The sequence below is a fragment of the Mirounga leonina genome, unplaced genomic scaffold, assembly GCF_011800145.1.
Source record: "Mirounga leonina isolate KUSES-001 unplaced genomic scaffold, KU_Mleo_1.0 Mir_170, whole genome shotgun sequence".
Classification (NCBI taxonomy): Eukaryota; Metazoa; Chordata; class Mammalia; order Carnivora; family Phocidae; genus Mirounga; species Mirounga leonina.
In genome coordinates this window covers 30,748,601-30,768,935 of record NW_023270433.1, presented here as the reverse complement: position 1 = coordinate 30,768,935, position 20,335 = coordinate 30,748,601, and the positions used below count along the sequence as shown (strand labels likewise).

At 37.4% G+C, this 20,335-nt stretch overlaps 1 protein-coding gene across 1 annotated transcript in view; it reads left to right on the top strand.

The window, feature by feature from the left end:
• Positions 1-1,002: 1,002 nt before the first annotated feature.
• The window catches only part of STX17 (syntaxin 17), a 61,523-nt gene continuing 42,190 nt past the window's right edge, over positions 1,003-20,335 (top strand). The window contains exons 1-3 of the mRNA XM_035016211.1: positions 1,003-1,041; positions 8,882-9,067; positions 14,150-14,215. Of these exons, the coding sequence (XP_034872102.1) occupies positions 8,945-9,067; positions 14,150-14,215 (189 nt within the window). The 5' untranslated portion in view covers positions 1,003-1,041; positions 8,882-8,944. The remainder of the gene's footprint in view (positions 1,042-8,881; positions 9,068-14,149; positions 14,216-20,335) is intronic.

Here is a 20,335-nt window from a genome sequence, read left to right as displayed (position 1 = left end):
TAGAGTAAAACAAACATCAGCATTCATTATACCCACAAAGAATCTCCAAATTGCTTAGGTATTTTTGCTTTAGTTTAGAAATTGCTTTTCAAGACTTTCTCACAGGCCCCTCATCTTTAGTCTACAATTTCTACCTCTACTCCAGCTCCACTGGAGACCTTAAGACCTGAGTTTCCTGAGCCGTGGCTTGAACATTCTTATGACTTCTGAGGATAATACTGTCAGGGGATACATTCTAAACAAGTCATCTGAACATTCACAAACACATAAGAAAGGGTGGGTCTGGAAGTCAGGTCATGTGACCCGGACAGGGCATCAGAGCCAGCCACCTGCTTGGTCATTGGTAGCCGCTGGTCACTGGAAGAGCTTGAGAAGGAAATTAGGAAACCCAGTGGAGTTCCAAGTCTTTTACTAACTGGCTGAACTGGAGTGAGTCACTTAAAACTCTTTAACCTCGGCGTCATTATCAGTAAAATTGGGAGAAGGACGGTGGCGTGAAGGACTCCCCCAGCTTTGGCGGGTAGGGAAATCATAACGTGTCTGAGCTTCAATTTCTGCGCCTGTTACGGTTGTTAAGACTTGTGTCCTGTTCACCTCACAGGGTTTTTGGGACGAATGGGAGAAGGCACAACCTTTCAGAGCTTCAGTTTCTACGTGTGTAAAAAGCTTAGAACACATGGCCAGCCCGCCAATAAAATTCCTGTTAAAACGGGAAAATGGACAGGAAAACTCTGCAAAATGTAGAAAGCTATGCATGTGTGAATTATGTCATACTAAAAACACAACACAAAAACCTAAAAGGTGATTGTGGGTCTCTCTCCTCCTGGCTCCAGTGTTGCAACCTCGCAACACAAACCCTGACCACTTTCTTAAATCGTTCCCCCAGCGGGAAGCCGTCACAGCGTGGCTGCCACGCCCCGTAGGGCCCAAAAGGGCCGGGAGGGGGCGTGGCCCAGCCCGCCCAGCCCCTCACGACGCCCCGCCCCGTCGCGCCCGCGCCTGCGCCGTGCCATCAAGCGGCCTCGAGCGCCCCGGCGGGAGGTAAGGGGTTTGCGGGAGGCTGCCTCGGGGGCGTCAGGCCCCGACGGGCTTTGTGGCATGGGCGCTGAGCTCGCGCGCGGGGGAGGCTCCCGCTGGGAAGCCCGGTATCGGGTCCGGAGTGCGAGCGCTTTGAGGGCTCCTCCCGGCTCCAAGAAGTGGCGGTTTCGTTTTTGGAAGCCCTTGTCGAAGCGGGTGTTGGGAGGCCGCCGACAGGGCGAGCGCGGCGGCCTCCTGGGGTCGCGGGTGGGAAAGTTTCCTGCACCTGCGCTGCCCTGCCCGTGACGCAGTGTGGGCCCTAGGTCGTCAGGGTCGCCCGGCTGCGTGGTCCGAGACCACCCGTGCAGCCGTTCTCTGGTGGGGGCGTCTGGTGCTTGTGGCGCAGGGGCGCCGTGGGCGACCCTGCGAGGCGTGATGCGAGGCTCGGGGGCAGTGAGGGGAGGACCGGGAGCCAGAGACCGGGAGGTGGTTCTGGAAGGTCCCGCATCTGACTCCCTCCTAAATAAATTCGGAATCGGAGGGCTTGGAGAAGGGACCATTTGCGAGGATCAAGGGCCGGGACTTTTCTTTCCAAAGTCAGTGCCCCGTCCCCCAGTCGGAGACGTGCCTGAGGACATTCGGGGCCACCACTGGGAGGACATGTGGGATCTCTAGGCTGATGGACGGTGTTCATCGCTTTTGGGGGGAGGGCGGAAGGTTGCTGGCAGTTTGGGACTCTTTCTGAGAAATGGGGCTTTTTACTTATAAATAATCTAAGTAATGTGAACCTCCCAGTACTTTTTCCTCACGGGCAACAGGAGTATTAATGGTACTCAGCTGATAGTAGTTCTAAGCACTAAAGGGTAGTTTGTAGAGCACCTGGCACCCCGGCGTCCGCAAGTGTCAGTGCAATTCTTCAAAATGTTTGAGCTGTCTTCTGTGAAACATCAGACGTTTTTAGAAAGCCTTTTTATTTTGAAATAATTTTACAAGTACAGAGAACTTGCAAAAGTAAGAGAGCTCTCTCTAGCTTCCTTTAATGTTAACGCCTTATAGAACTATAGTACAATTATAAAAAATTAGAAAATATCATTGGTACAATTCTGTTAACCAAACTACCACCTTTTTTCAGATTTCATAATTTTTTATACTAATGTCCTTTTCTTTCTGTTCCAGGATCCAATATAAGATCCCACATTGCATTTAATTGGCATGGCTCCTTAGTCTTTTCTTGTCTTTCCTCATCTTGACACTTGCAAAGAATCCTGGTCAATTATTTTGTAGAGTGTCCCTCAGTTAGGTTTTATCTGATGTTTTCTTAAGATTAGATTAAGGTTTTGCATTTTTGTTGATATCACAGAAGTGGACGTACCCTTCTCAGTTCATCGTATGAGGGGTTCATGTTATAACACACTGTTTTTGATATTACTATTGATCACTTGGTTAAGGATGGTGTCTGCTAGGATTCTCTAAATTTACTACTTTTCCCTTGACAATGAATCAGATATCTTGGGAGAGTTTCTAAACTATGAAAATATCTTGTTTCTCCTCAAACTTTCACTTGCTGATTTTACCATTCATTGGTGGATCTTGCCTTCAGTGATTATTACTTTGATGTTCTAATGGTGATTTTCTGTTTCCCTCATTTCGTCCTCCTTTTATTAATTGGACTTCTTTAAGGAAGAGCTTCCCCTTCCTATTTATTTATTCAGTTATTTTTTTGTATCAGTATGGACTCATTTATTGGTTATTTTTGTTATTTATATTATCCCAATGTTTTTGTTCCAGTTTTGTCCCTTGGGAGTTTTTTCAGGTTGCTTCCTTTTGACAGGCCTCCATCACTTTTTGAGAACTTCCTTATTTTCTGGCACCATAAGATGTTCCAGGCTTATCTTGTGTTTTCCCTGCCCCAGCCCTGGAATCAACCATTTCTCCAAGGACCCCTGGTTTCCTTTTTTGGAGAGTGGTACTTAAACACCAAGATCAGGGCACTAGGTGTGCTCGTTGCTACTGGAGTAATGTTTGTGGTTCCTGGCAGAAGACAGGAATATATAAAAATATATTTTTTTTTAATAAATATTTGTCCTTTACAAATAAGTAAAACATTTTTTAAAATCTTTTTTTCTTAAAGATTTTATTTTTATTTATTAGAGAGAGAGAGCACAAAGAAGAGGGAGCAGCAGGCAGAGAGGGAGAAGCAGACTCCCCACTGAGCAGGGATCCCGATGCGGGACTCTATCCCAGAATCCTGGGATCATGACCTGAGCCGAAGGCAGATGCTTACCGACTGAGCCACCCAGGCGTCCCCAAAAATAAAACATTTTATATCATATTTATTATATATTTACGTAATTATAAAATATTAAATATTTTACTTATTTATATTATGTTTATTTGAAAAAATATATGTATTTCTTAGCTATGTACATATATATACACATAATCCATGGATACACACACACACCCATGCATACACAAAATTTGTTTTTGTATTTGTGTATATGTACTCATATATCTGTGTATATATATTTAAAAAAATTCATTCTGAGAGTTCCATTTGTAAACCAACACCACAGGGTTCATTCTAGTCATGCCCCTTATTTGTTACTTCTTCTGTTGACAGAAATCTGGCTTTTGTGTTCTACAAAATATTTTATTTGCTCAATTCTCATATACACATAAAGGATTTTTAGGATTTGTAACCCATACTCCTATAAAAAACAAATTTGCTTATTAGAAAACTGTGTAGTTCTTTTTGTCTTTAGCCTTGTGGTATCCAGTTAAAATAGTGTTTTCCAGTTACCTAGATTAATTATTTTCTTCCCCTACTTTCAGTGTGGTTATGCTATTCATTGGTAATACAGTTTTGTTTTTTTTTTTTAAAGATTTTATTTATTTATTTGAGACAGAGAGAATGAGAGCACATGAGAGGGGGGAGGGTCAGAGGGAGAAGCAGACTCCCCGCCGAGCAGGGAGCCCGATGCGGGACTCGATCCAGGGACTCCAGGATCATGACCTGAGCCGAAGGCAGTCGCTTAACCAACTGAGCCACCCAGGCGCCCCTACAGTTTTGTTTTTATTAGTTCGTGTTCCATTTTGTGTTCCTTCACATTTTGTTTTTGTTTTTTAGTCTTCAAAAATTCATTCTTTGTAATGTACACTTCTGTGAGTTTTGACAAATGCATATAATTGTGTATCTACCACCACTGTCATGACACAGAACTTTTTTTTTTTTAAGATTTTATTTTTCAACAGAGAGAGAGAGACAGCGAGAGAGGGAACACAAGCAGGGGGAGTGGGAGAGGGAGAAGCAGGCTTCCCGCGGAGCAGGAAGCCCGATGTGGGGCTCGATCCCAGGACCCTGGGATCATGACCCGAGCTGAAGGCAGACGCTTAACGACTGAGCCACCCAGGCGCCGGACGCAGAACTATTCTATCACCCCAAATATTCCATTACACTGAAAAAAAAAAAAAAGTTACAAGGAAATCAACTCTACAGAAGTTTGGGAAATTAGGGATTTTTTTTGTGTTTTGTCTTTTTCATAGGCCTAATTTACACAGTTGTGATGTTAATGTAAATGTATTTTTTATTTTTGTCATATCAGAAATATGTTCTAGTTTTTTGACTGAAAAATCAAGAAATGCTGAAATACGTTTACTTGTTTTTCAATTATATTTTAACACCACGTTTTGTAGGATTACATACCTTCCTTTAACAACTTACAAACTTATTTGAGCTATTTTATGATTGGAGCTACTGCTGGACAACTTTCTGTTTCGGTAACATCATGATTTATGCAATTATTTGAATGTTACGTTCTTAGGTTAGTGTATGTAGGCATTTTATTATAATTTTATAAAAATGGAAATGGTGGAGAGAAGAAAAAAATACTGGCCAGAAGGAGACCAAGAGTTGGAAAAGTCTCTTGGGAGGTTCTTGGGGCAGAATGTCTTCCCTGATAGATGATCCTTATGAGGCAGTAGGTTTTCCTTGGACACAAAAAGGTGAGGGGCAGAATCATGCATAACTCTGACTGGAAATACCACTTTTGGAACTGAAAAAATCTATCATCATAGCGTAGGGGAACAGTGCAAACAAGTCAGATATCTAATAATTTGTTATAATTTGTTTTCTTACGTATACTATAAACTGATTAGTGGAGAAGACAATCATTAGAGTTGTATATCAAATGATACATAAATTTTAGAGGCAAATGGGGTATAAAAGGGCATCTAGACAGAGCGCATCATTGCAAAGCCAAAAGTAGAGATTGGGTGATAATACTTAGATTATGTGGGTCTATTTACGAACATTGTATTTTCTTATTCAAATAATAGAGAACTCTAGGAAGTTTTTGTTCAGAGGAGTAGCATGTTGCAAATGGTGTTTTCGGTATGTTAATTGGTGGTAATCTGTGAGGAAAAATTGGAGATGGGAAAGAGTCTAAAGGCAGGCCAGTTAAGACACTTGTAAGGTGCTGTGCATATTGCATTGTTTGGAATGATGGGATTAGAAATGATGAAGGGATGTGTGAAGAAATATTTTAGTTCCATCAGCATCTATTGAGAACCAGGTATGGTAAAAAAAAACAAACAAACCTGAATGATGGTAGATAAAAAGATAATCTTCCTATGGGATATAACCTGCATGATAGAAAAAAATGCAAGCAATATCATAAACTGGGAACATTCTGAGACAAATAATTGATAATTTATGAGTCATATATATATATATGTTAAATATAATAAGGAAAAGATATCCCCTGTAGTAAAATAGATACATAGCACTAGCAGGTGGTTCATAAGAAATGCAAATGGCTAATGAATCAATGCCACCAGTAATTTAAGGAATGCAAAGTAAAACAATAATTAGACACCATTTTTGAAGGTCTAAGGAGGATGATAGTACCATGTATTGGTGGGAATATGGGTAATTGGATATTTTGATATGTTGCTAGTGGGTATGTAAACAGGCACAACCTTTTGGGACATTTGGTATCAAAGCCTTAAAAAAATGCGTGTGCCTATTTGATTTCTAATTATTTTGAAGAAACATCATAGATGGTAGTATGGATTTATGTGTAAGAAGGGGTAAGAAGGGTAATTACACTGTAGTGCAGTATATAATAGTGGAAAATTGGGAACAACCTAAATAGCCAACAATAGATGATTGGTTAAATTATGGAGCATCTATGTAATGTAACACTATGCTGCTATAAAAGATATATTGTAGAAAAATAGTAATTTACATGGAAAGATTTGTATTATATTTGATCAGAGTATTCAAAATAAATCCTTTCTTTCATTCATTCATTTATCCGCCCAGTAATAGTATGCTTTATCATATTCATAGCTCCTTGGCATTCATCTCCTTTGGGTTTATTTTATTGTTAAAGTGTGTCTTTTAGTTGTTCTTTAATGAGGGGGCTTGCTTATAAACTCTGTTATGTCTGAAAATGATTATTTTGCCTTCACTTCTGAATAATATTTACCTGGGTATATATCAACTCTCTCAGCACCTTGAGGATATTCCTGTCTTTTGATATCTTGCTTTGATGAAAAGTTTGCTGCTTTTGTTGCTTTAGTTTATCTTTATCTCTGGTTTGCTTTTTTTAAGATTTTTTTGTTTGCCCTTCACGTTCTGCAATTTCCCTACCATGTGTTGGTAAATCTTTTTTTTAATTTATGCCACTTGGGGCTTATGTGCATTTTCAATTTGAGGTCTTGCATCTTAATTCTCAGCATGTTCTCTTTGAATAATGCCTTTTCACCACTTTCTTTATTCTTCCCTTATGGGACTCTTATTTGTTATTGAGCTTCTCATTTTATCTTTTATGTTTTTCATCTCTTCATTCCTCTGTGTTCTGACTGATAATTTTCCAATCAATAATTCTCCCTTCTGCTACATAGTTTATTGTTTAACCCATTTTTGAGGTTTTTATTTCTCAATTTGTACTTGGTTTTTCAGATTAGCCTACTACTATTTTATAGTATTATCTAATTTTTAAAAGGATTCTGTTCCTTTATATCTTTGAATATTTTTAACTGTAATTATTTTAATCTTCTTTTTAGATTATTATCTTTAGTTCCTTAGCTATGAATTTTCCTGTTGTGTTGGGTCTGTGGACTCTCGGCAATGAACTTCTCTAGGTATCTCCAATTCCCATTCACTACTGTAGCTGTTGAACTCTATTTTTGGTGTGTGGAGATTTCCCTTTTTTGCTTTCAAGATTAAACATAAAAACCAAGTTAATAAGTTGATGAGATAGTGTGTATAACCAACACTTCAAGATTTTCAACTGTGAAAGAAAGAGAAACAACATTATTTAGATTTATAGTTCTTAATGCTTCTGCAGTGATGTCTTTTTTTTTTTAATATCATAAAAGCAATGGACTCTGTCCTCTGAAATAACTCAAAAATACATTCACAATTATTCATAAAGATTCAGGGACTCCATAAAGTGTATTTGCGAATGTCTGTTTGTATGGACCCTGGTTTAAGACCCCATAGCCCATTGGGATTAACATAGTCAATTTTTTTTTTTTTTTAAATACGGGGGAGGTTGTGGGCTAATGAGATGGCATGAAAGCAAGGTTGCACAGCAGTGGTTTTCAAGCTTAAACAGTGGAGCCCTTTATTGATGTAAAATCTAATATGCACAAATTTATGAAGTAGATATAAGTAAATTTTCTCCAATTGAAGCAGGCATGGGGTCCTGGAGCCTGCTCACTTGCTGTGCTCTACCCTCACGTACCCTGGCCCCAAAGGCATACAGTTGGACATTTTGGAACACTGGTAGGAAACTATTGGTGAATTAGAAAAAGCATTTGAGGGGCGCCTGGATGGCTCAGTCATTAAGCCTCTGCCTTCGGCTCAGGTCATGATCCCAGGGTCCTGGGATCAAGCCCCGCATCGGGCTCCCTCCTCGGCGGGAAGCCTGCTTCTCCCTCTCCCACTCCCCCTGCTTGTGTTCCCTCTCTCACTGTGTCTCTCTCTCTCAAATAAATAAAATCTTTAAAAAAAAAAAAAAGGAAAAGCATTTGATTGTACTCTCAGGAATCCTGGATTCTTACTCCAGCTCTGTCACTGGTTATTTGTATTGGTTGCAGACAACACTAATCACGCTGTAAGAAAGGGAAGAGACAGTTTAAAGGACATCAATGAGAAGAGTTGCATATGATGTTAAATATTTGAAGTATATAATTACATAGTTAAATTATGAGGTCAAATGGAATTTGATACAAGCAGAAATGTTATGAAATTTTTTCTTTTGATTTTACCATTTGACATCTTTTTAAAAAAGGTTAATCATTGTCCAAGATACATTGGGAAATGAAAACTTGGACAGTAAACTCATGGTTTAAAAATAAAAAAAGGTATTTAAGTGTATATGTTATTTGGAAAAGAACCTGGAAAGACATGAAAAGAGAGATGATTGATTTTATTTTATCCTCTTTTTTGTATTTTCTAACCATTTTAAAGTGCCTATACATCTGTAGAAAGAAAGGTTTCAAAATAAAGGTTTCTTTAAAAAGTCATCCCAGGGGCGCCTGGGTGGCTCAGTCGGTAAGCGTCTGCCTTCGGCTCAGGTCATGATCCCAGGGTCCTGGGATCGAGCCCCGCATCGGGCTCCCTGCTCAGCGGGAAGCCTGCTTCTCCCTCTTCCACTCCCCCTGCTTGTGTTCCCTCTCTCGCTGTGTCTCTCTCTATCAAATAAATTAAAAAAAACTTAAAAAAAAAAGTCATCCAAGTTCAGAATTAAGTTGAAATATATATTTAGAATAAATTATAAAATTACCTAATTGTTGGCTTTTAAAAATAATAGAAACTGATTAAAAACATTTTTAAATATTTCCCTTTTAGATTTTTCTATGTGAGTGGAGAAGACAGTTGCTGCAAGTAGAAGTGACACAATATTTTTTTAGGATGTCTGAAGATGAAGAAAAAGTGAAATTACGGCGTCTTGAACCAGCTATCCAGAAATTCATTAAGATAGTAATCCCAACAGACCTGGAGAGGCTAAGAAAGCACCAGATAAATATTGAGAAGGTGGGTTTTTTTCATTTCCTACCACAAGAAACAGTTGCGAATTCTGATTTATATTTGTGCATTTCAGCTAAATTTAGAATATTAGATAAGAGGCTTTGGTAAAACATCCATCTCCTGTTGATTTAGTAACATTCATTTTTTCATCTGGGTTTTCGTTTTACAAATATACCTCATCTTATTCCTTTTTTAGGGAGGGATATAAGAATAGAAACTATACCTTTTAAGTTGTACATATTGACCTTTTAGGCAGTTAATAATTAAAATACAAATTGATAGTGCACCATAATGTGAAGGCAGTGAACTTTGGCTAATGGGCCTGCCTTAATTTCATTCACCCCATGGCAAGTTTTTTCAACTTTGGTGTCTGTCAGTAACTCCTATCCTCTTCAGGTGCACATAGAGTAAAGAGGTAAATCATTGTGTGATATGAGGGAATTTCCCAAATTGACTTCTTCCCTTTGAGGAAAGCCCCAAATTGAGAAATACCACCTAGAGGTCAGTTTAGGAAATAGATAGAGGGAAGAACTAGTCTCATGGATCATGGTGAAGGTTGCATAGAACCTGGACTGGCCAGCGTCTGGTGGAATAGTTGTGGCATTCATGGGAACATCAGGTTTACTGAGTACTGAGCATTGACTTGGCAGATTATATTGTTTTATTTGCTGTAGGTCAGTAGGATTTGCTCCTTCAAAAAGACCTCCCCAGTATAAATTTTAGGCTGTGTGGCCCTCCATTAATTTTTCGCGGTGGGGGGTGGGGTGGAAGTGGTCATTAAGCCTTTCAGTATAAACAGTATTTGTCACCCTCACCTGAGTACCTTATACAACTAAGAAGTGTCAGCTTTTTTCCCCCCATAGATACCATCTGTTTTCCTAGTATTTAAGTCTTTCCAAAAAGTATAGAAAATAAGTACCAGGAATATTAAGATGAAAATTTCAATGCAAGTATGAAGCTATCTGGAATCCACAGTTGCTATTTTGTCATCTCTTAAGTTTTTGTTTATTCGTAGATAGTAAGTACTGTGACTTTTTAGGGTGGGAGAGTTTTCTGGTAAACTGGTTTTTCTTGTCATGAGCAGAAACAAATTACAGGGCTCCATGCTTTGATTAATGAGAAAGCCTCGTTCTTTCAGCACTATAACAATATAGAAATCGAGTTGTTTACTTTGGTTGATCATATCTGGGTGGCAGGTTGGTAAGGTGTGTTTTAAAGTCCTGAGCTTATATCAAAGTGTTCAGTTACAAAGATGACTAGAATTTGGCAGATGAATTGATTCTGAAAGCTAGACATAGGTGGACTACGGTCTATTAAGATAATTTCTTTCCTTTATTGCCCAATATTACCTTTGAGGTTTGGCATGTCTTAGATTTCCCATTTCTTTTACTTATTCTGTATAAAGTGCCTGCAGTCATACCCTCAGATCCTAGCCACATGTACCACCCAGTCAGTCATCAATGGAAAAGCCAGAATCCTGGGAACAAGGAAGGTGGGGATAGGAAAGGATGTATTATTGATTTGGTTAGTTGTGCCAAACTTCATAAGAAAATTATTCCAGAGTTATATTGATCTTTCTCTGCCATAACATTTTTCCTTTAGCATTTTGTGAAATTTTTACTTAATGTGAAATTTTTAGACAATGTCAGAATAGTTACAATTTACAATATAGGTGATGTCTGAAGCTAAGCAAACTCATGTGTTTTATTCTGTATTCTTGATCATTATACTGTCTCTAGGATTTCTAGTTTTACTATGAAAGTGACTTTTTAGGTAGAAACATTTAAAAGCTGCCGTGTTCACTGTGGACAAAAGAGTTAAGAACTAGGTTTGGACTCCAGGTGTTTGACAGTGCCTCACTTTAAAAAAGGCATATTCTTCCTGGGGGAAGGGTGTAGAAAGATAAAATATTTATTATGTTAGCCATCAGTCATCCAATATGAATTTAAAAGAAGAAAGTCACACTGAGGGGAAATTGAAGGTAAGCCTTGGTGGAGTGATTCTGCAACATCCTTAAACAATGAGAGTAGTGTGCTGTGGACACCTGGGACTGTATTCCATAGGTCCTTCAGCATTACATTTTATTACACATGATAGACTTGATTAGAATGCAGTGCTGAAATTTGAAGTGTTAGCATTCAGCTTTCTTGGCTAACGTAAGATAGGCTTCAGCATAGTTAATAGAAACAAGATCATATGCTTGGAACATGATTTTCTTTGTTTCATATTGTAGGGTTAGGAGAAAACTTACTGTGTAGCATGTACTGTGCTAGTATATGGTTAAAGTACAAGTGGCAGAAAACCCTGAAATAGTGTATTAAATCAGATAGACCTTTTTTGTTTTTGCTTTATTTTTAACCGCTCATAGTTACAGAGACACTCCGGGCTGCAGTGGCAACTCAGCAGTCAATAAAGACCCAGGCTCTTTTTATCCTGCTCTCTGATCCTCAACTTGTTTCTATCTTGCATGTAAAACAGCAGCTCCAACCTCAGCTATTACATCCAGATTCTAGCTAAGATGAAATAACGAGAATCATATTTTTGCTATGTTCTTTTTTCTGTCACTTCTCTTTTAAAGAGAATCTTCCTATTGTTTCATGGATGCAGTATCATAGCATCTCTCTGGTGGTTTTATTATTATTTTTTAAGTTTTTATCTGCTTCTTTGTTTTCCCTGAGTTTCTTTATTCTTTCTTCCCCTTTAAATTTATTTCTTACTTTCTCTCCCCCCACCTCCCTCTTTTCTTCTTTGTGTCAGCCTGCAGTATTATGGGCATTGCTTGGCTAGCTGTTGATATTCAAGAGTGCTAATTGGAAGGTATTTGTGTGTGTAGCAGGAAGTAGGTGGGGTCTTGTTACCTGGAGGGGTGAGCAGGTGAAGGATCTGTTTTAATGGGGAACCACAAGATACTTTTCTGGAATGTGGTCTTCTGTGGTGATAGGGGCAGTGTAGTTGCTTGGGCCTGCAGAGAGCATTTGGTAGAGTACCTCTTCCTTACATAAACTTTCAGCCAATCCTTCCGCCCCACCGTACACATCCTCCTGACTAGCTGGTAGCTCTGGTTACTGAGTCTTTCGGGAGTGGTGGTGTGCCTGTTGGCTTGTCACTCTGCCTCTCCCACACCACTCACCCCTTCTGCAGCCTCATGGTGTAGCTTTCTCAGATCTTCTAAGTCCGTTGCAACATGTCTGTAATCCTTCCAGCTTCTAAAATTTTGTTAAAATTTCTTGTCAACTGATACCTTCTATTGTATTTTTATGACTCTCATGAATGTATACCTTTTAAAGTTCTTTATTGCCATTTTAGTTGGGTTTTAGAAAAGAGCAGAGATAAATGCTTGTGTTCAATCTTCCAGGCTTAATGAGAAGGGAAGTCATTAATTACAAGAAATAAATGTATGTCAGCTTTTCCTAAGTGTTGGTGTTTGCTGTTTCTTTTGTTGTTAGCACTGAAAAGTTCATAAAAATTTAGATTTCTAATCCTCAAGAAGTATACAGTCCAGTTAAGGAAATAAATTAGGTAATGTTCAGAGAATAATAGTGACATATAATTAAGTGTGAAATGAGTGGCATGGACTGTCCAGGTTAGGTATGAAGCACAAACTATAGGGTACAAAATCAAACCTAATCAGTCTCATTGATTTGTTTTATATATATATATATATATATATATATAAATCACTTTGATCACTTCATGTATAAGAAACTTATAATAATACACTTCCAAGGTCTTTATAGTATTAATGTCATATAATTTGCTTCTGTGTATGTTATTACCCAACAATACATTGTTGTTATTTTTGTTTTAAACAGTTTTCTTTCAAAGAGATTTTTAAAATAAAATAAACTTTTTTTTTTTTTAAAGATTTTATTTATTTTAGAGAGAGAGAGAGAGTCGGGGCAGAGGGAGAAAGTCTTAAGCAGACTGTACACTCAGCGCGGAGCCTGAGGTGGGACTCGATCCCATGACCCTGAGATCATGACCTGAGGCAAAATCAAGAGTCCCCATGCTTAACCAACTGAGCCACTCAGGCGTCCCCCATAAAACGTTTTATATGTGCCATTTTCAGTGCTCTTCATTCCTTTGTGTAGAGCCAGGTTTCTCTCTGGTATCATTTTTCCATCAGCCTGAAGGACTTCTTTTTTTTTTTTTTTTTTTTTTTTAAGATTTATCTATTTAGAGAGAGAGAGAAGGAACTAGCAAGAGAGGGAGAGAGAGAGAAAATCTCAAGCAGACTCCCGAGGAGCCCATCAGGGGGCTTGATCTCGTGACCTGAGGTCATGACCTGAACTGAAATCAAGAGTTGGATGCTTAATTAACTGAGCCACCCAGGTGCCCTTACATGGGACATTTTCATGTTTCTGTCCTTTCACAGTATTTCTAGGTTGATTTTTTTTTCTTTCAACGTATACTATACCAGTGATACACTTATCTCCTAACATATTAATTATTTGGATTTTTTATTTCAACCAAAAATAGTATGTGATGTTTGGTGTTGATGTTTATATTCTATATAAGTATTGTGCCGTAATGTTACCACATTTTGCTATGGTTCCTGTCAAATGAAGAATTCTTGGTTGAAACTCTGAAAGCTAAACATTGCCTTAGTAAAAACTGAAGCATGTATATTAAATGTTCATTCTCATTTTTGTGTACTTTCTAGTCTGCAGTATCAGTGTTACTTTTTCTCAAAGTCAGATTTTATTTTTAATACTTGACACTATCATTGACAAACTTTTAAAATTCTTCATAAATAATAAGAATATCTCATGAACGCTCTTAATCCTTTTATTTTTCATTCTTTTACATTCTCATTTTTTTCATCTCCAAAGAATTTGCAAGACAGAGTACACTGTCTTTTTTCAGCAAAATAAATTTATTTGCTTTACCATTTGCCAGAATTTTGTATGTAATGTTTTTGAAAATTTCCTACTTATATTGTCATTGGACAGTTAGCTGCCACTATTAAGTCAATAACTTTAGCTGGTATGTTTAAGTTTGGTTAGGTGAGTGGGGATTTTTGGGGTAACTAGAAGTAATAAGTTTAGTGATTAAAAAAAAACTGTACCTTTCCTCTCTTTTGTATAGTACCAAAGGTGCAGAATCTGGGATAAGTTGCATGAAGAGCATATCAATGCAGGACGTACAGTTCAGGTAAGGCTATTACATTGTTTCTAGTAAATCAATATGGAAAAGACAGTCTTAAGAAAATTTTCTTAAAATAACTACCCTTGTGGTTGGATCCTTTTATGCATATTTGTAACTATTTCTTTAATGGTGCATTTTTAGCAGGATTTACTGAATCAAATGTCATACATATTTTTAAGATTCTGATTCATATTACCAAAATTTCCTCCAGAAACAATGTATCAACTTACACTCAAAATCATCGCATTTTCCAAAAACCTTACCACCATTAGTATTACCCATTCCTTAAAATTTTGCTGATTAGTAGTTAAAATAATGTTGCTTTGTTGTTTTAATCTGGAGTTTTTCTTTTTATTGCTTTGCATGGTAAAAGTTTTTTTCATATGTGCCTTGGATAGTAATATTTCTTTTGTAAATTTCCTGTTCATGTCCCCTGCATATATTCTGTTGTCTTTTGCAAGAGTTTTTAATAATTTTAAGATACTGTTCTTCTGTCTATAATACTGTTACAGTAACATAGTGTTGCAAATATTTTTTGCAGCTATTGGCTTTTTAATAAATGTTAATTATTTTAAATTAATTTTAAAAAATCATGTATTTACATAGTTAAAAGCCAAATAACGTTAGAAGGCTTTACCTTACCCTTCTCCATCTCCAAGTCCTACTTGGAGGAAACCACTTTTAATCATTTTGGCCATTTTCCCTGGTATTTAGCTCTTTATTCCTTAATACCATGTGTAAACTGGTATTAATCAGGTTCGGGCATTATCTCTTCTTGCCATGATAGGTGAAGATCTAGCTTTTTACTCTGCTTTTGTACTTCCTTTCCCCTTACACAATGACATATTGTAATTTTTGGTTAACTTATAAGTATTTCATTATTTTGATTATAAAGATAGTGTTTCCTTCTAAGCCAAATAATGAAATAGTATAGTCTTTGCTTTGTATGACGTTAATAGTTGTCTCTTTTTTTTATTTCCTGGCTTTCTGTGTATTTGTAGTTAATTTTTTCTAAATGCTCCACATCGCTGCTACATGCTGTCAGTAATAATTTTCATATGCTCTAATATACTACGTTCCATTCCTTATCCTGAAGACTCCGTCCTGTAGCCCTGTTCCCAGTCCCAGTCTGGACTTAGTTAGTTGCACAGCTGCTGTTCTGGGACTTCTTCAGCTGCTCTTCTGTGTTGGGTCCCTGTTTTCTTGGATATCATGCCTTAGTCATTTTTGGTTTACTCCATTGCTTTGTTGGAGTACATCTTTTAGTAGCTCTCTAAATAAGGGTACCTTGGAGGTAAATTTTTATGTTGTTATGAGTCTGAAAAATACCCTTTTTCTCCCCTCTCGTGTGATTGCTCATTTCAGTAGGTACAGAATTCTAGTTGGAATTCTCTCAAATTTGAAGGTTCTCTAGTTTAGTGTTGCTCTTAATAAAGCTGATGCCTGATTTCCCAATTGTTGTATGAGATCTTTTTTTTTCCCCTCTTTGGGAGCTTTTGTAATCTGTTTAATCCCTGGTGTCCTCAAATTTGGTCATGATGTGCTTTGTGTTGGACTCTTTCAATCTAAAAACTTATGTTCTTTATTAGTTCTGGGAAATCTAATTATTTTTTAAAGACTTACTTATTTTAGAGAGTGTGCACTGGCAGGGGGAGGGGCAGAGGGAGGAAGAGAGAATGCAGACCCCCTGCTGAGTACAGAGCTCCACAGTGATCCCAGGATCTTGAGATCATGACCTGAGCAGAGATCAAGAGTCGGATGTTTAACCAACTGAGATACCTGGTGGGAAATTTAAATTATTTGATAATTTATTCCTCTGCTTTTTGTTTTTGTTTTTTTTAATCTTTAATTGCAGGAGTCAGCAAACCGTGGCCTTTTCCTTGGAGGAACCTCCAAATACCAGTAGCTGGAGGTCTGTTCTGGTTTAGTTTTCTAGAGAAGAATCCTCATTCTCCTAGGGCAAGTAGACATTTATTTTTCAGTTATAGAAGCAGGCTAAGTGAGGCTGCTAGGCTTTCATTGTTCAGTACAGGTTTTCACATAAATCTCTTTTAGCCCTGTGCCTGGTGTTTCTGAATCTCTACAGTTTGTATCTCCAAAGAGTGCATCTGTGGTCTTCTTGCATCTCAGAAAGGTTTCTATAGCTGCAGTGTAGTGAATAGATTGGGATAGAGTGAAATGAGTGCAAGAGATTCTTTAGGAGAGATTACAGAGATAGTGGAGATGGAAAAAAACAGATTGACATGAGGTCTGATAGAAATTTGACTTACCTCTTTACATATGTATTTTACTGCTTGCTAACTAGGTTATAGACCTGAAGATCAGGGATTGTGTGTCTGCTCTTTGTGTATTCCACAGTACCTGGTGTTCAGCAAGATTCAGTGTTTATTGAATGGTGTTAAGCACTTAAATGTCAGTGAGATTATTATGACTAGGATTTCTTACCATCTTCACTGTTCAATAGGTCAGTAAAAATCACTTATTGAGACAATGGTTATTGTCTCAGTGTTTGACCTCAGGTCAAAGTGTTTTATTTACTGATTAAAGAATATATATATATTTACATTATTGATCTCCATCTGACACAAAAGATTTATGTGTGCCATTAAAACAGTGAGATTGAAACTGTTTTTAGATGTAGGTATTTGCTTAGTTTTATTCATATATGCTCTGAATTTTCTGTATAGGGTAGTTCTTTGCTAGTTTGTAAAACTTATTTTTGGACAATTTCATGAACAGTTATAATAGATTTTCTAGATTTCTCATTATTAGATATATATAATTAGAGCTATCATTTCACTTTCATTCTAGCATCTTTGTTGAAAAGCAGTTCTTAATTTAAATATAGTCTAATTTGTCAATCTTTTGTTTTATGGTCATGCTTTGGGTGTCTTATTCAAAGAATGCTCTCTATCCTAAGATCAAGAAGATACTTTCTTATATTTTCTATTGAATTTTTAAAATGTTTTGCTTTTAACATTTAAGTCTTAATCCATCCGAAATTGATGATATAAAGTAGATACAAATAAAATTTCCTTTATTCCGAGAGAGTTGTCTCTCACTATTAACTGATTTCTACAGTGCTGTTTACATATCACAGTTCCATATATGTATGCATCTGTTTCTGGTCTTTCTGTTCCACTGGTCAGTTTGTCTATTTCTCCATCAAGTTCTGCACTATCTTAATTAAGATAGCCTTGTATAAGTCTTGATACCTGGTAGGACAGTGCTTCCATCTTACTTTTCCTTTTCAGGAGTGTTTTGGCTGTACTTGGCCTTTTAGTCTTCCATATGAAATTTGGATCTGCCTGTCAAAGTTCATACACAATCTTGGGAATTTGGAAATTGCATTGGATTTATCCATGTATTTAGAGAAAATTGACATGTTTATAATGTCCACTTTTCCTACCTGTGAATATGGGATATTCTTGCACTTTTAATGTCTTTTTTAATATTCTGCATACCAATTGTGGTAGATTTTTAAAGATACCTGCAAGTATTTCTTCCTAGTTGGTATTCTACATTATGACCGTAGAGTATGAGTCCCTTCCTGTTGAATCTGGGCTGAGGCAGAAATGATGCTGCCTGATTTCTGAGGCCAAGTTGGGTCAGATAGCTTCCACTGGTTCTCTGAGGGTGCTTGCTCTAGGGAAGCTTTGCCATCATGTGAAATGTCCAACTATCCTGAGACCCTTTTGTGGGAGATAGCTACAGCCACAACTGAGCTTTCAGGAACTTGCAGCCTTAGGTGCCAGCCACATGAGTGGGCTATGTCAGAACATTTAGTGCAGTTGAGCTCTCAGATGACTATAGCCTCAGTGGGTACCTGACTCAGCCACACGGGAGACCCCAAGTGAGAATTGCCCAACTGAGGATGTCCTAACTTTATGGACTACAAAATCATTAGCAAAATCAAATGGTGGTTTTAGGCCCTTAAGTTGTGGAGGAATTTGTTATGCAACAATAAATGACTGGAATACAGTGAATACAATTATTTTATTCATCTGTTTCGTGTATCTGGTGTTAAGTACTTTATAGTTTTACAGGGTATGTGTGTTTGGGGAAGGTGTTAAATGTTGTCTTTCTTTTATTCTTTCTATTTGATGGTGTGTATAGAAATACAATTAATTTTCATATGTAGATCTATGGCTGATTATCTTTAAATTATTATTTTGAATAATTGGTCTAAATCCCTTTGGACTTTTTATTTATATATATTTTCTTAATAATATTTTTATTCTCTTGTAAGATCACACATTTTTCCTGATTGCTTTCTAGTTTTGATTCTTATGTGTGCTTTTTTTTTTTTTCTTTTCCCCAAGCTGGCTTATAGTTATTGGAAGAAACAGTTGGTTATAAACAAGCTTGTTCAGGGGCGCCTGGGTGGCTCAGTTGGTTAAGCGACTGCCTTCGGCTCGGGTCATGATCCTGGAGTCCCGGGATCGAGTCCCGCTCGGGCTCCCTGCTTGGCGGGGAGTCTGCTTCTCTCTCTGACCCTCCTCCCTCTCATGCTCTCTGTCTCTCATTCTCTCTCTCTCAAATAAATAAATAAAATCTTTGGAAAAAAAAAATAAACAAGCTTGTTCAAATTTATCTTTTTTTTTTAAGATTTATTTATTTATTTCAGAAAGAGAGTGTGTGCGTGAATGGGGGGAGGGGCAGAGGGAGAGGGAGAAAGAGAATCCTCAAGTAGACACCCTGCTGAGTGCAGAGCCTGATGTGGGGCTTAATCCCAGGACCCTGAGATCATGACCTGAGCCAAAATCAAGAGTTGGACACTTAACCCACTGAGCCACCCAGGTGCCTCATTGTTCAAATTTATCTTTTAAAAAAAGATCTTAGGGGCACCTGGGTGGCTCAGTCGGTTAAGCGCCTGCCTTTGGCTCAGGTCATGATCTCAGGTCCTGGGATCAGGCCCCGTACCGGGCTCCCTGCGCCCCCTCTGCCACTCTCCCCACTCATGTTCTCTCTCGCTTGCTCACTCTGCTCGCTCACTCTCTCTCTGTCAAATAAATAATCTTAAAAAAAAATCTTATAAATGACAACAACTTCCTCTGCAAAAGAATTCTTAATTCTATTTATACATAATATTTTCTCTGAAAGTAAAATCTTATTCTTCTGTATTCCAGGATGATTATAAGGATTATTAATCATGTGCAAAGTGCTTATATAGCCCTTGTCATATGGTAGATATTCAGTAAATAAGAGGAATTGAAATAAGCTTGATTTGATCCTTTCACTTTTAACTGCTAGATCAAGCTAAGCAAAAGTATTGGGTTTTTGTTAAACTTAAAACACATTGTAATTGCAACACTTTTTCCCATTTTGGTTGGCTTGTCATACCAAAGTACAAAATGTGTATTTTAAAAAGCTTAGTCTTTCCTGTCCCCCTCCCCAAGTACTTAACATATAATAATACTAGCTGATAATAGAGGATTCTGCAAAATATATCACAGTTTTTGCTTTGAAGAAACTTACTAATTGGGAATTCATAAAAGTTAAATAAAATATTTAAATAATAGTTTAAGGCTTTAGTAAAAGAAGTAAGTCAATATATGATCGTCAAATATATTATAGAGACCAGTAAGTGATAAGAGTGCCAGCTGGCTAGATGCTGGATAAGGGAAGTGCTATCCTCATTTTTTAGATAAAAGAAGGCTGAATAACAGAGAAAGTTAGTGTATTAACTGCACAAGGCCTCAATAAGTGGTAGTGCAGGAACCTAATCTGGAATTAATATTAACTTAGGTAGGTAGAAAGGGAGTAGTGCACTATATATTAGATCCTCATTAGATACATGTTGAGTAAATGAATGGAGACTTTTTTTTCCTTTGAGTTTTACTGCTTTTGGTAGTTCATGTAATATTTTTTAAGCCATATATATATCTTTTTGGTACCTTCTGATGTTGAAATAAGTGTAAAGTTGTTATACTACTATCAATACCTTAGTGTAGTTAGGTAATATAAGAATAGTCCAGATTTATTGTAATTAAGCAGTTATGACTCTGGAGCCTTTAATAATAAATGATATGTCTAGAATGTGTTTACTCTAGGTTGTTTAAATGTTTACCAGTGGACTTGTTCTCTGGGTTTGTAAGGAAATCAGGTTATTATGATACCAAATGT